Source organism: Fistularia commersonii, chromosome 36 (genome assembly GCF_037954325.1).
Source record: "Fistularia commersonii isolate RoL2024-O1a breed Wild chromosome 36, RoL_Fcom_v1.0, whole genome shotgun sequence".
Classification (NCBI taxonomy): domain Eukaryota; kingdom Metazoa; phylum Chordata; class Actinopteri; order Syngnathiformes; family Fistulariidae; genus Fistularia; species Fistularia commersonii.
The window spans coordinates 3,098,346-3,113,992 of record NC_141319.1 but is presented as its reverse complement, the minus strand read 5'-3'; the positions used below and the strand labels follow the sequence as shown (position 1 = coordinate 3,113,992).

The 15,647-nt window shown below is 44.3% G+C and overlaps 1 protein-coding gene across 1 annotated transcript; it reads left to right on the top strand.

Moving 5' to 3' along the window:
- Positions 1–1,364: 1,364 nt before the first annotated feature.
- LOC147213362 (photoreceptor outer segment membrane glycoprotein 2-like) lies at positions 1,365–12,586 on the top strand. Its single transcript, XM_086143373.1, has 6 exons — positions 1,365–1,669; positions 4,766–5,492; positions 5,977–6,045; positions 7,603–8,685; positions 9,307–9,553; positions 10,422–12,586. Exons 4-6 carry the CDS (start codon positions 8,105–8,107, stop codon positions 10,674–10,676), a joined length of 1,083 nt encoding a protein of 360 aa, XP_085999499.1. The 5' UTR covers positions 1,365–1,669; positions 4,766–5,492; positions 5,977–6,045; positions 7,603–8,104; the 3' UTR covers positions 10,677–12,586.
- The last annotated feature ends 3,061 nt before the right edge of the window (positions 12,587–15,647 follow it).

Here is a 15,647-nt window from a genome sequence, read left to right as displayed (position 1 = left end):
CAGTCTCTTTTTTTCCTTGACCAAGGATCTATTATGAATAGTATTTGTAATAAATGATCAATACTACCTTCAGTCATACTCTTTGGTTTTTAGTGTAGAGAAATGTAATCTTGACTCCATAAATGCTGTATCTGTAATTTCTTTTTTTACACCTTCTGTTATTTGCATTATGTTATTAATAGACCATTTTTAAATTTAACATTTCTCTCTGCAGTAGTGATGGGAATTCCAGCTCTTTTTACAGAACCAGCTCTTTCGGCTCCCAAACGGCTCTTCAGATTTTTTTGTTGCTTTAATCTATATATTACCAATAATAATGTAACATTATGTACGAAATTAATTGATAAGTAATAAAAAAAAAAACTATTATCCTACCGGTACTATATTATAGTAACCTTATTTTTTTCACTCTACAGTGAACTTTTAACTAATTTCAACTTTAAACTTTTTTATACTAAGCAACTTTAAAGTCAAGCAACACAGAATCCCTGAAAAACACACAACACAACAAAATGTAAATTAAAAATATTTACTTTTCCAGTGCGACAACCAATAAACTATTAAATACAAGAATAATCTTTTAGCTTTTTTTATTTGTATCAAATTTAAAGTGAAACACAGGATCCCTGGAAAAACACGAAATATAAATTAAAATATTTACAGATCTACAAAAATATAAAACACAAAACAATTTTAGTTTTTATACACTAAACAAATTTGAGTCAAACGGAACACAGAATCCCTGAAAAAAATGCAAAACAACAAAATAAGTTAAAAATATTAACTCTTCAGTGCTATAAAAAAGCTATAAAACACAAGAAAATTTAACTATTTACCCATCAACTTTTAACCACTTCAGATTAAAATGTGTAAAAGAAAAAGATCAGCAGTCTACTGAAGATTGGCATTTAGAAACACCAAGTGCAGACACAGTGACGACACCACGCGTATTGACCAATCACATGCGCCTTCAAGAGAAAAAAAACGTCTCGAAGGGAGCCGGCTCCCGTCGTTCACTTCACAGAGCCGGCTCATAGAGCCGTTACGTACGTGAGCGCCTCATCACTACTTTGAGGAAATTGGTGGAGGACCGAAGTATCGATTCCAGCACAATAGTATCGATCCGATCCAAGTACTTGCTTAGTATCGATAATATCGATGCTGCCCCAGCAGCTGCTCCTCCAGCCGCTTCAGGCGGACCTGAGCCGACACCGCCGCCGCCAACAGTCCGAGCGCTAGCCACTGCTTCCTGCCGAGCTCCGCCTGCTAACCTCCGCTAGCCGCCAGCTCGTTAGCTCCGGGAAAACATTCCCGACATTTTGACTCGTTCTGGATGTCGGTGTGTCTCCACCGGTTCCCGTTAATCCGTCGCGTTCGGATCCTCCGCATCGGTTTTTAATCCCGGGTAAATCTGGACTTTCCTCTCAGAAATCGGGGATGTCGGTCAGACCGTCGACTCTCGGCTTAGCCGCCGCTGTTCCGTGTCCGCGCGTCGGCGTATCCGCTCGGCACCATTGTCCGCGACCTCCGGCGGCGGCGTTCACGTTAACGCGAACCCCCGCCGAACCGCGCTCGGAGGGCGTGTTGGAGGGATTACCGAGGGGCTCTTTCGGCCCTTTCCAGGCGGGCTGCCGGTGTGACTGAGCAGCAGGAACATGGCTGAATGCAGGTAGGATCATCGGAAGCAAGGTGACGACACTGCGGCACACTTCCGCCCATTGGGACTTTCGCAATAAAAGCACAAACACTAGTTTGCACTCTTAGCTGGGGTCTGCAGGTATCCGCCCATCGAATTGCATGCTTTTTAATGCCGCTTCAAGCACATTTCATGCCCACGTCCAACCACAGATAGGTTTATTTATAATAATGTCAATTATTATGTCAATAGATTGTCATGATAATAATAAGCGGACTTATTATGTCAATAAATTTTGCACAGCAGCAGATATGTGCATATGACTTTCAGAATCACATGCATTTAAAATGTACATGATTATTAGTGCTTGTTTGTTTTGTTTAGAAGTTTATTAGGACAGTGTACAATTACATTAAGCCAGAGGCAGAGATGTTTGTAGCTCATAGCTAATTTCCATCTGCAGTCCTGGACAATACAAATATAAAACTGTACAAAAGAGACAATATATATAAAATATGCAGATTGGCAATAAAATATATAAACAGGCAATAAAATATGTATTTTGCAAGTTGAAAGTGCTATTGTGATATTATTACTTTGGTCATCTACCCATCTGGCATTGTTAGTGTGAGCATGTTTGGTGCTTCAGAATCCAATTTTTAACGGCCCGTGCAAAGGTGTGAAAATCAGTCATGTTCTTTAGATTGTCTGGAAGCCCTTTCCATTCTTTGATGGCTTTATAGGAAAAGGTAGATTGAGAAAAGGCAGACTTTTTTTGTTTGTTTGTTTCCTTTTTGCACTGGTATTGTAACTTCTTGGTCAACAGCAGTAAATAATATCCAGGTAAAGGGCTCTGCCTGTCCGTTATCACCGATCACCCCACTATTCCAATCAAAAACTCAATGTTTATATAGCCTCATCAAAATCAATTTTGATTACAAATTACAATGTTATTTCCCATCAATTTATTCAAATGCCTCTAGACTTCAGAACGTCATGCTTTTTAATCTACTTTAATGGATTAAAGCCTGTTTGATGACGAGTACTTTTTAGCAGCCTACAGAAACCCTGATTTCATGATGAGTCTTATTCAATTACACATTCATCTACTATAGATATAATCAGACTGTTCAGAGCAGTAAGCACACAAACACTTTTTCTACATGTAGCACTGTGCCGATACTGCTCACAAGCATCCCAAAATGGTCTTTTTTTTCACTGCCCCACCACCTTTATCCCTATTCTGAACTACCTCCGTCTCTATTTCCCACTCTTATCCCTGCAATATTTATATTTATATTGTAGCAATACATTCCTCAGGACACCTTACTCATTATCATTCCATTTTTACTACCCAGATCTCCTACTGGACACCTGTCCTTTCCATAATCATTCCCTGCGCAAGGCATTTCCTCTGTTTCTTTCCACAATTTTGCATTTTGTTTTTCGTTCTTTATACTGTACACAGTCTCTTTTTCATTTGTATGTATATCCTTTATTTGCATATCCTCCCCTTTTATTACTATATCCACACCTTTTCACAATGTAATTCTGCTGTTATAATCAAATTGGGATCACTAAAGTCTTGCTTATCTTATATTATGCTTGTCAGATGCTCTTCATTTGTTTACCATCTGCACTTACAGGAATCTGTTAATAAAGCTTTTACTATTGCAAATATATGATGTCATTATGTGCAAAGTGCTATTTTTTTTCTCCATGTATTGTCAAGGTGACCCTTACTATTGATTAGCATTTCTTAATTTTTTGCTTTGACTTTGTTGTGCTGCTGTCACACAATTTCTGTAGTTACATTTTTATGAATTAGTAAACGAGGATTATTAGTTGTTATTGTTGGTTAAATGTAATGTTTTTCCCCCACCTCATTTAAAACCAATTAGAAACCTATAAGTTTATTAATAATAATAAAAAAAGAAAATACATGATGAGTGACAAAAAGAGACTTAACCCCCCACAACACCACTTTGCTTTGATAATCTTTACCTTTTTTTCTTCTACTCTACACACTGTCAGTTTACAATTTTTGTGCCTCTTTTTTTATGCATGCCTCTAGCAAAATGTAAAAAAAAAAATGAACCCTTTTAGACTTCAGTCTAATTGGAAGGTATGCAAAATACCTCAAATGAAAACATGAAATTGGAAAAAAAAAAAAAAACAAGCTCCCTCCACATCACAGGGCCAGCGGAGTGTGACATCACATTTCGACGTCATCGCTGTGATCACGGAACAACACGACAAGGAAAAGCATTTCCGTTTCAGTTAAGCCGCATGGATTTCAAACAAACAAACAAACAAACAAAACAACAACTTGTAAACATGTTGATTAAATCAGGAACTTCCAGCTTCTGCCTCTTGGTATCATCATGGCAATGGCCTTTACCGGCTCAGAATTTTCCCCAAACTGCTTTGATAAGATGTGATCGCTTTTCTTTTGGGAGAAAAAAAAAAGCGGAAATATTCCTTCGACTAAAGTGTTTTTTTTAATCTCAGAATGATGCAGAGATGAAGCGAGGAGAGCATAATGAGATGGTGAGAGAATAAAGAAGTAAGGAAAGATCTTTTGAAAGATTGGAGGTGAGAAGCGAAGGAGATAAGAAGACCTGATGACAGGGAGGAGGCCTCTGGGAGTCAAAGCTGGGGAATTGGAAAGAAGTTGAAAGTATGAAGAGGCTAGGAGAGGAAGATAAAGAGGGAGTTCAGGAGAAGAGAGGAGGAGAGTAGAAAGGGAGACATGGGGAAGGAAGGGAAGGAAACGCCGGGATTCAACAGAAGGGGCAGGAGAGGCTCGGGGTGAAGAAACAAGGAAGCTCAGAGGGGGAGTGAAAAAAAGAGGACAGGATGAGACATAAAGAAAAGCACGCAAAAGTAGGTGACACAAAGGTGAGGGAGAGACGGGGTGAAACCCCAGAATAACGGACAGGAAGTGACTAAGGCGTCGGGAAATAAGAGTAGCGAGATAAGAGCCGGGGTTACAATGAAAAGGGAGGAGGAGGAGTTGGGCAGATGCGAAATGAGGAGGAAACGTGGTGTGGAAAAAAAAAATCAATGTATTTGAGGAGGATTACATGACAAATGGCCGCGTTCTATTCATCTCTCTGGCTTCCACAGCGGGACGGACTGAAGGTCGGGAGCGGTCAGCGCCTCCTAGCGGACGGATGGTGGGAGAACATGTGACCTTCAGCCTCTAGATTACATTTTAGAGCATTAAAGCAGCTTCTCTGTTTGCGACTCCATGTGACACAGATACGTAAGACTATCCTGCATCTCTGCACTTATTGCGTCCGATGTCTCGACTATTTGCGCTCTTGACTCGCAAAATTGCTTTTGATATCGTCTTTTTTCGTGCCTGCTCCTCCTTCTTCCTTCCTCTATTGATCGTCATCATATATTGTTCAATTGGATTGGAAGACAAAATATTTAAATAGGTCAAAACAAACAAAAAATGTCTTTTGCAAAATATTATTAATGTAACCCCGCCCAAAAAAAAGACCAGAAAGTACTAGTTGTCTCCGCTATGTGGCGGAAACATGTTGTTTAGGTGTGATCGAGGGTCCAGGTGCAGGTACAGGGTCGGCCTCTGGGGTCCAGAAACCCCCCCCCCCCCCTCGCTCTCGGGTTCCTGCAGAGCCGTCAGACCCCCACTGGAGGGGAATAAGTGGACATGCTGCAGCTGGGATTTCCATCTCATTACCGGACGATTAGCTGTAAGAAGATTATGGGAGACACAGCGGCTCCTCTTACTCCACTTACTCCTCTCCCGGCCGCCATGCAGCTCCTCAGCTCTGGGTCAGAACCAAAGCTGGTCCAGGGTGAAGCCGTCATGCTGGACCTGAAGGTAAAAATCATCCAGGTTTATTTCGTCTTTTTCTGTGACCCTTTTCCTGTTATTTTTTTTGCTAAATCCGCTGACCGCTGACCCACATAAACGACAGCTCTCACTTTTCTTCCCCCCATCCCACGTGACCTTCAAACGGGCCAGCAGGTTGGCTAATTCACTGCATCCGCCCAATTCTGGCCTTTTCAAACTGGAGGGCCGAGGGTCACACGTAGGTGTCTCAAAGAAAATAGGGATCATTGAATTTAATGTTAATTTCTCAGTATTTTAAACAAATGGAATCTGACGGCATCTCTGCTCTCACTTTTACATTTCATTTTCATATCCAGTAAAATGTAGTCTCTCGCTTGGTAAATCTAACCACTACCGTGTCCTGGAATCCTATGAACCCTGTTGGTCTGGATGCTGCGTTTCTCTCCGTTTTTTTTTTTTTTTTTTCCTGGCCCTTATTTCAGAATTGATTTTCCACTTGCTTTCCCTGAAGTCTTTTTCAGAAATACTGAATAAGTTCTGAGCCTGGAACCAAAACAAGCAGCCAGGACGCCGATTCAAGGTGAGAGCTCATCTGTTTTCCACTTTACTTTCATCAGCCTCAGGTTATTGAGGTTTAACTCTCTCATTTTTACCCCCAGAAAAGTTTTCGTTTATGATTTCAGAAAATGCTTATAAATGACAGTTTTAAGACCTGGAGCAAAGAAAAAAAAAATTATAAAATGAAATGTTAATCAGCAACCAGATGCATCGAGGCTACAAAACTTTAAAATTGTTACTATAAAAGTAAAAACCCTTGCGTCTCACAGAATGAATCCTCACATGCACTGCGGAGGATAATATTCTCAACTTTCAACACTCTTTCTTTCTTAATTACACAATCTTGAGACAAACAAATGTATACTTATAGCTTTTTAATAACTAGTTTCAACGGTAGCAGTCAATTTGCTCGCTGACGTTAGCGAGTGGCCACCGAGCTCCACCAATCAGACACGCCGATGTTGCTTTTTGGGATTCTGGGTAATGTAGTACTCCCATGTAACTTATATATTGCTATATATAGTTGGTGTTTTTGTTTTATTTTAAATGTATTATTTATTTATTTTTTTTAATAAAAAAACAAGTTTATAAAATAATCCACATGGGAAAAAATAGAATGTTTTCTTGTTTAACATAAATCTTTTGCTAACTTGATGTGGCAGCCATATTGGAATAGTGATGGAATACTTCACATTCTCAACTGTTTGTCGCATGTTATGTTGCAGGATGTTTTTCTTCCTGTTGAGCAAAGTGTAACATTGTGAGTCTGCAATGGAGCCTATTTATTTGTTTGCATCTGTGTAGATCGATGATCATAATATTAACTTTTAAGTTCACATTTTAAGATGGAATCTTTTACACTTGGTTGAAAATGTGTTAAATTAATGTTAACTGTTCACTTATTTCAGACTTACCACGCATTACTTTTTCTTTCAAAGTAGTTTTGTTTTTACTTGAATGCACCTAAATGTAGCTCTAACAGGGAAAACAACTTTACATTTCAAAGGTTATTTTCTCTCCCGCTTCAAGGGCAGTTCCCCCCGTCTTTTTGCTTTAAAGAGAAAAAAGGAAAATGATAGAAACCCTTCAAAACCTATAAAAGATCAGAAAACTCAAAACAATCAACTAAACAGTTTTTCTAATTTTCAAGGAGACACATTAAATTAAATGTAATTTTAACATTTTTATGAATAGACAATTGAAAGCTCCTTCTTGCAGGATGTGTGCAAATGATTTTCATTATAAGTCCTCTCGCTGAGAGCTTTTATTTGGTACTTTGAAAGTTGCCATAAAATAAAAGTCAATATTACCAGTAATATGTTGCAAGCTGCAAGCATTATAAAAAAAAACATTTAGGATCCAGCCTATGAATCACCTTGTTAAAGCTTGCTGTGTTGCCTTTTAAAAGGAAGACGGCCACCGGAAGGTGTGCCTCCTTCGGCAGAAACCCTGGAGAGGGAGCGGGAGGTCTTCTTGGGAGAATATCTGTGTCAGATCTCCAGCTTCTCACCAAACTCACAATTGGTGAACGTTGAACAACTGACTCCGTATTGCGTGACTTGTGCCTCTCTCTACACAGACTCCACTCTGCTCCCCCTAACATTGAGATGACCTTTGAACTCCACCGCTCCTGCAGAGGCCACACCCTGGCTGTGTCCTGTCGACACGTCGCCCAAAATACCTCGCTAAGCTGCTTATGACGCTCTGCCACGAGCCATCGCTGACCAGCCTCCTCCGGCCGGCTCCTTCCCGTTTCTTCAAGCTCCCCTTTGGAATGAGTCTCACCCTGAACTCTCACCTTTGACCTTTTGACCTGTCCAGAACCTCTGTTTTGGATATCGTTCCACAGCTGGTGTAATGTAGTTGGACCGCCACCAAATATGGGTTGCTGTGTGGGGCCAACAAGACAGAAGAGGATCCCGATTGGAGGAAAGAATCTGACCTGGATCAGCTTCTTCTGTTCTGCTCTGTAGACTCTTCAAACAAAGCCCATGTTCTGGGATCAGATATTTGTCAGTACAAAGTATTAAGTTCTTGACCATGTTTCCTGGCGTTTTGACGTGAGATACACAGAAACGGTCATGGCGGTCGGTAAGGTGACCTTCACCAAAGCGGAGAGGGAGAAGCTGGCTGAGATCCTCTGCCTGCTTAACTGGGTGTCGGTGGTGACGGGCGCCACCCTCTTCGGCTTGGGTCTGTTCCTCAAAGTAGAAATACAGAAATGGCAGGAAGTGATGTCGGACCACGGGATCCTTCACGTGCCTCACATGCTGATCGCTACGGGGCTTGCGGCATGTTGCATCAACTTCCTGGGCGGGAAGATATGCCTGGACTGCGCCGACACCAACAAGTTCCTGCGGTGGAAGCTGGTGATGATGCCCTATGTGGCCTGCACCTTCTTCTTCACCTCCTGTGTCCTGCTGGGGGCGCTGATGTGCTACAGCGTCCGCGGGCAGCTGCAGGAGTCGCTGCTGCAGGGGCTGCGACACGCCATGCGACACTACAAGGACACTGACACGCCAGGCCGCTGCTACCTTAAGAGGACGCTGGACCTGCTGCAGATCCAGTTCCAGTGCTGCGGGAACTCGGGATACCGCGACTGGTTCCAGGTCCAGTGGATCAGTAACCGCTACCTGGACATGACCAGCAGCAGCGTGGTGGAGTAAGTAAAACCAGTTACAAGCGCTTCTTTATTTTTCCCCAGTACGGGCGAGTGATCGATGCTATAGGTTTCATTTGCATAGAATAGGGAGTCAAAGAAACCGATCCAATCTTGATTCACTCGATCTCCACGCAAACACGCGCTAGCGCACGCCGTCGGCCTCGCCAGCACATCCAACCAACCTGATGTCGAGGTACGGAATTAGCAAACAAGTTTGAGCCACTGAGAATTGCGTGCTCCTTATCATGCCCTGAAACCATGCTATCTCTGCATCTTGACAAAACAAACTTTGTGCATGCATGCGTGAGAAGATAGTCCTTTTTGGAATAGATAGTAATAGATTACTATCAACTTCAACAACCCACAACAATGATGCACCTCAGGGAATATGAGCAAGATATAAAAATGATAAATGAAATATAGAGCAGTCAGAGTGCGTACTTTGTATCTTCATGTCCGGCGCCATTAGCTTGACCAGACCTTAACGGCACCAGGATGAGACCAAGACCCCGAGCGGTGCAGGGACCGGGTTACCGGTCGAAAACAGAACATATTCCTTTTAGATTAGCATCAAATTCAGCCTCTATTTTCCTCCCGATGCCCACCTTCTGCCCACGACAGCCGGCTGAGGAGTAACGTGGAGGGGAAGTACCTGATGGACGGCGTTCCGTTCAGCTGTTGCAGCACCTTCTCACCCCGGCCCTGCATCCAGCAGCAGGTCAGCAACACCTCGGCACATTTCAACTACGACCAGCAGAGCCAGCAGCTGAACCTGTGGAGGAAGGGATGCCGGCAGGCCCTGATGGACCACTACACCAGCATCATGCAGTCCATCGGCCTCACCGTGCTCCTCATCTGGCTGTTCGAGGTACTGCTGGGCGGAGAGACCCCTCACCCCGCTCCTCCCTTTATTTGTATTTAAGAAGCAAAGCTTTTGAGAATTTTCAAAGAAACCCTTTTAAAAGAAGATACAAGTTGAGAAGATTATATTATGTATTATTAATAATGCTACATGAGTGGCATAAGGATTAACCAGGCCTGAAACGTCGAGTTTTAGGATGTTGTGTAGCTAAATGTATAGTTTAAATATTCTCAATTGAATGCAGGAAAAATGTTCACTCCATTGGACGGCATGCTAGCTTATTGATGAAAAGAGGAAGGTTTTATATTCTAAAATAAAGACAAGCAAGCTGCTGGTGAGGGCAGCGCGGCGGCGCAGTGGTTTGTGGAGTTTGCATGTTCTCCTCGTGTCTGCATGGGTTTCTTCCGGTTTCTGCGGTTTCCTTCCACAGTCCAAAAACATGCAGCAGGTGAATTGGAAAAAATTGCCCCCCGAATGAGTGAGCGAGTGACTGAATGGTTTGTTTGTCTATATATGTGGCCCTGCGATTGACTGGCGACCGGTCCAGGGTGAACCCCCGGCGTCCCCCGCGACCCCGAGTCGCAGGATAAGCGGCAGAAGATGGATGGACGCAAGGTGCTTGTGATGTAGCGTCCTGTAGCACACGTGCCGGGAAACACTAAAGAAATGCATGTTGCAACCTGAACCTGATGTGAGGCTGTGAAATATTGGAGAAATAAAGACAGACATAACCTAAAGCCTTGGATTCTGATGGAAAAAAAAAACAATATAAAAAGCATTTTGTCATTTAAAACACATTTCCACTGACTCCAAAAAGACCCAGTAAACCTTCCAGCGTCCACTTGTTCATTACACCTTTTTTTCCCCACACCAGCTGCTGGTTTTTACCGGTGTCCGATACCTGCAGACGGCCATGGAAAACGTCATCCGGCTGGGAGACCCGGAATCCGAGGCAGACGGCTGGATTCTGGAGAACAGTCTGGCAGAAACGGCCCGATCGAACTTCAACATCATCAAGAGCCTCGGGAAGTGCTATCAGGTCGACGACGATCCGAACATTAACGTCCCGGCGAACACGGCCGAGCGGGAGGTGGCGTCACGGCAGGTCCACATCCCCGTCTCTGGCTAGCGTGCGACGGGCACGCCTGGCTCCGGGAAAGCCGGGCCCGCTCTCGACAGACGTCCGCACCGGGCCCGAGAAGCGTGACGCCGCGCATCCTCGACCACCTCGACCTCCGCGTTCAGGAGGACCAACTGGTCTCTGCCTTCAGATGGAACTTCAACAGCTAAGACATCGAACTTACAAAACGAACCCTTTTTATTGTGTTTCAGGAGATGTGAGTCATTTTTATATATCAGATGTTTATACAAAATCCTGACTGTTTGTACCTTTATTTTGAAGGTGCAAACAGTCAGGAAACGGTGCTATTTAGCAGAGGGATCTCGAAACGGGGTCTCGGCCCCAGAGATCCTTGCAGGGCCTTTTGCAAGAATTTAACTAATTATAACTTGCTACTTATTTTTCTAAGACCTCCTGGAAGACCTTCAAGGACCGTACTTTTACTTCTCTGATACTGAGTTCTTCTTAGTAATTTTAATATATTTCCCGAGAAACAAAAAGAAGTCAAAATGTCACATATTTAAGTGAAGAAAGACAGAGAGCAGAGAGAGAACAGAGAGACTCGGTGTCCTTGAAAGGTGCCGACAACCAAACGCCAAGCATATCCTGATCATTACGTAACATGACCGACAATTACAGGAAGGTACGGCGTCAGCGCGTCGTACCGCTCCGACTCCCCGTTGCCTTCGGGACACCTTGGAAAGATTCGCAGCAGAAATGCTGAGCTATAATTGTAAATTCATAAGATGTCAAATGGCCACGTCCGTTGCCCGTTTCTTACGGCGTAAAAGAAACACCTTTACAGAAGGAATCATCTAAAAATGGGAATATTCAGCGGTCATGTCGCTTCCCAAAATAACAGTGACTATTTAATACACAAATGTGAGTCACAAAAACTTGCTAAACATATCTATAACTTTTTGAACAACTACAAGTGGGGGACTAACTTTTCCCAAACTAACCATTTGAGAACCAGCAGTTATTGTGTCGCCCTGACAACAGTTGCCTTGTTGACATCCGCGGGTCGGGCCGGATAAATAGCGTCGCAAAGGATTCCCAAGAATGCATTGACAGGAAACCCCTCTCTCTGCAGCACTTTGGCGTTTTCACTCCCATTGGAAGGGAATTTGTGGAGGTGATTAACTCGTTAAGAAATCACATTATCGATTATTTGCTGAAAGAGCCGGTTTACAAGTGAGATGCGTACATCAGTGGCGCCTTCCAACAAGAACCGATCCGGCTGAAGTTCCTAAGCGTCTCTGGTGACGGAAAGTTAAAGAATCATTGGTTCGGAAATGTCCTCCAAGCTACCTTTCCGTGTTCGACCCCCTACTGAGGCAAGACTGACCCTGAAGTCTGCTGGCGCTTTGAATCGAAGGAGGATTAAGGTCTGGTTTCCTGTCCAATGTGCTCTTCATCTATAAAAACCTGATGCCTTGATCCAGCCTCCACCTGCTCTTCCTCTCCTCAGTGACACAAAGTCTGCAAACACGGCGAAAACTGGCGAGCGAGCAGAACGGAAGCAGGTGAACTTAGAGTGATGCGGCACGAAGACCCAGTGCAGGCGGAAACCGTTAGCTTAGCTTAGATGAAGGACCGGAAGCTACACAAAACTGTTAGCATAGCTTCTACAGCTATAACTTGTCAGTAATTTTCACCTCATTAGTCCAAACACTAGACGTAGGGGCAAACCGTCGGCAGGATTTAGGGGCTACTAGAGGACACGGCAGGAAACCGTTAGCCGAGCTTAGCATTCGTCTTGATCGTCTGTAGCTGGATCAGGCCTCGTTTACGTTGCTTCGGATAAAAAGTGCTGAATAAAAGTAAAATGAGTGGCGTAAGAGTTAACGGCATTATGTACTGAAGAAGGAACCCTGTTCCCCCTACATATTGATGTGCTTTATTTTGGTTTTCTTCCAATAAAGACCAAGTTTAAAGCGAGGGAAGGCGTTGATTGATGATTTTTCGCACCGTCAGACAGACCCGAACATTTATTTATCTATTTATTTATTGATTTTAATGCCCGTGAGAGGTTAGACCCTTGAAGGCTTTTCTCGCTAAAAGGTTTTTGGTTTGGCACAGAGCATCCCCTCTACCAGAAAACCCTCCATCTCATAAATTATTTATAAAACTGTTTCATAAAATCACCCGTTCCCGTTGTCACCGCTGGAACCGCCAAAGACACGACATCTGGGGACGTGAAAGGACACCTTGTTCCACCTTTTATTCAAAAGCGGACTTCTTTTATTTCATCGAGAACCGAATCCTTGCACCTACATTCAATTACTTTGAGCTCTGGACTCTTAAAAAAACGGTCCAAAGTGTGTTTCTCAACTCTTCAATCTAAAATACAGCTTTTGCACTTTAAAATGCAGGCTTGTGGAATACTCATCAAGCATTTTAAAATCATCATCCTAATTTGCATCTTTTTTTCAATTACCCCAATTAACCTAAACATAACAACAAACATAATGAAGGAAATACACATTTTTTTCGCACGATTAAATTGCCAAACATTATTCAACAGCGAGAGCTTTCAGAACTCACTGTCAGGGTATCACACCTGGGTCCAATTTGTAATCGGCGCCAGCTGCAGCAGATGCCGCTGATCAAGATCCCTATAAAGGGCAGCGGCACACTCATGCAGCTAGCTCTGCCACGACCGGACCTCCGCACTGCTACAACCGGACCCCTGCCACGACCGGACCCACCCACCCACCCACCCACCCAGCCGGCCGGTGTAACATTGGACCCTGACCCTGCCGTGACCTTTCCTGAGATCCTGCCGTGACCCTTCTTGGCTTCACCCCCCTGCCTGGGGGCCCGTCCTGCAACCCTGCCTGCAACTCGTCCTGGTGAGACCCAGCCCTGTGCAACTCTGTCTCGGGGCCAGGGGCTTACCAGCGACACCCTACCTGCCGTTCCACATAATAAAGCGCGTTCAACCCAGGTTCTGCTCTCAGGTGTGGTTCCCTGCCCGGGTCCACCCCTGCGACCCGTGACCCTCACGACTTACATTTTATACATTTGGAATCTGAATCGATCACTTTACGTTTCAAAACCGTCCCTTCCAAATATCTATCTAGCACCTGTAACTTTACTTTTTGGCCACAGGAGGTCGGCAGAGATAGTTTATCCGTGAGCTGTGCCTGATTTTATTTTCAACCCTCTGTCATACACTCATTGTCTGTAACCCTTATCCTGCAAACGGGGTCAGAGGGTGGTGGGGGTTTATATTTGTACGTGGGCAGGATTTAGGCTGGACTGGTCGTCACATTATACATCAGTTTACACTCACATCCCCGGTCTATTCAGGGTCTCCAAATAACCCGCGGCACGGTTTGGACCGTAAGAAGAAGACCTTAGACATCAGTGCATCTTGCAGTGATGCAAGAGGTCAACCCCCGACCCAACATCCAATAAATATAACAATTTATCCTGTTTATTGTATTCATTTGGATCAAACTCGGGGGCCGGCGTAACACCTTGGTCCAGAGCGGTACACTTCCTCAGATACGAGGGAGTTTGGAACAGGTTTTAAATCTTAAATGAAAAAAAATTCAGCTTTTGTGACTCAAAACACCGCCCAACATGTATCCATTATCGAGTAAATAAAGGTAATCTTCCACGCATCTATTCTATCCATCCGCCTCCTCCTGCCGGCCATCTGTAGTACTGCAGCCGGTCTGGCCGCAGCCAATCACCGCGGGAGCTGGTTGTCATGGCGATGGCCACATGTCCTCAGTGCCCCAGATTATTCTGTTCCCCCTCCTTTGTTTCCTCTTTGTTTCTTCTCCGTCTCCCTTACTTCCTCCTGTCCCTCCTTTCACACGACTTCCCAACCGTTTTACCTCCCAGTCTCGCTCTGGCCTCCTTCCATCTCACCTTCCTCCTTCCTTCCTCGTCTCCTCTGGCCTTACATTTCACCTTCAAGTCTTCCTACTTTTCTCTCTCACAAATGACATTGCAACGCAAGGGCGGAGCCTGAGCTCATGTGATAATTCTTTTTTTTTTTTTTTTTGCTATAAATCTCCCTGTGTGTGTGTGTGTGTGAGAGCTTGTTGGTTGCCTTGGCGACGGGGATTAGGCTCAGAATGACATTTGTGCCTCAGCGACTGCGGTCACCTACTCATGTCCCACAATGCACCTGAATTCTGTGATGATGGACTGTTACATAACACCGAGAGCGTGAGCAGCTCAGCCAATCAGAGCGAGGGGAAAGACCATGACTCATTCAAAACACTTGTATCGTGAGTACTACCGTGTTTTTGTCGTACCGCGTTGTCGTAATGTGTTCATATAAAAACACGAGTATTCTAGGATCGAGGAGGAACCAGGGGCGGCCGGCGGAGCCGTAACCTTGTGACCGTCGGCGGCCGTGTTGGCGGAGCGGACCCGCGTGATCCGGGCTCATCGGCAGTCGGAACACGTCAGGTGTCTGACAATCTGCGGAAATATCGAGATAAACGGAGAAACCTTCACCTCGTCGCGGTGCAGAGAGAGAGAGAGAGAGAGAGAGAGGGGGAGAAGCCTTCGGGCCGATCAGTTCGCTGCCAGAATAAAACGCTGACAATTGTATTATCCTGACAAATAAAGATTAACAACCGGAGCGAAAGGCAGTGACGCGGCGACATCTATAAAAAGAAAGAACGAGCAGGTTTGCAAAGTTTCGTAGCCAGAGATGACGATTCATTTCTGCAGATTTAACCATTTCAACACGAAAATGCCTTAGTAGACCTCGACCACGGTATTTGCTCGCAGTTGAATACCTGATATGTTGGTGAGCGTGTGCAAAATTTTAGATTTGTTTTACTGAAGCTGTCGATGTGTGTGGCCATCATTATGTTTTAAACTCAAACTTTCAGCTCTGGGTGTTTAACCAGCACCAACGGGTGGTTTAAATCACGAGTTGTACCACAAACCCCTCTCATCCGTGTCCTCTCTGTCTTCAACGCTTCGACGGCCACGACGGGAGAACAT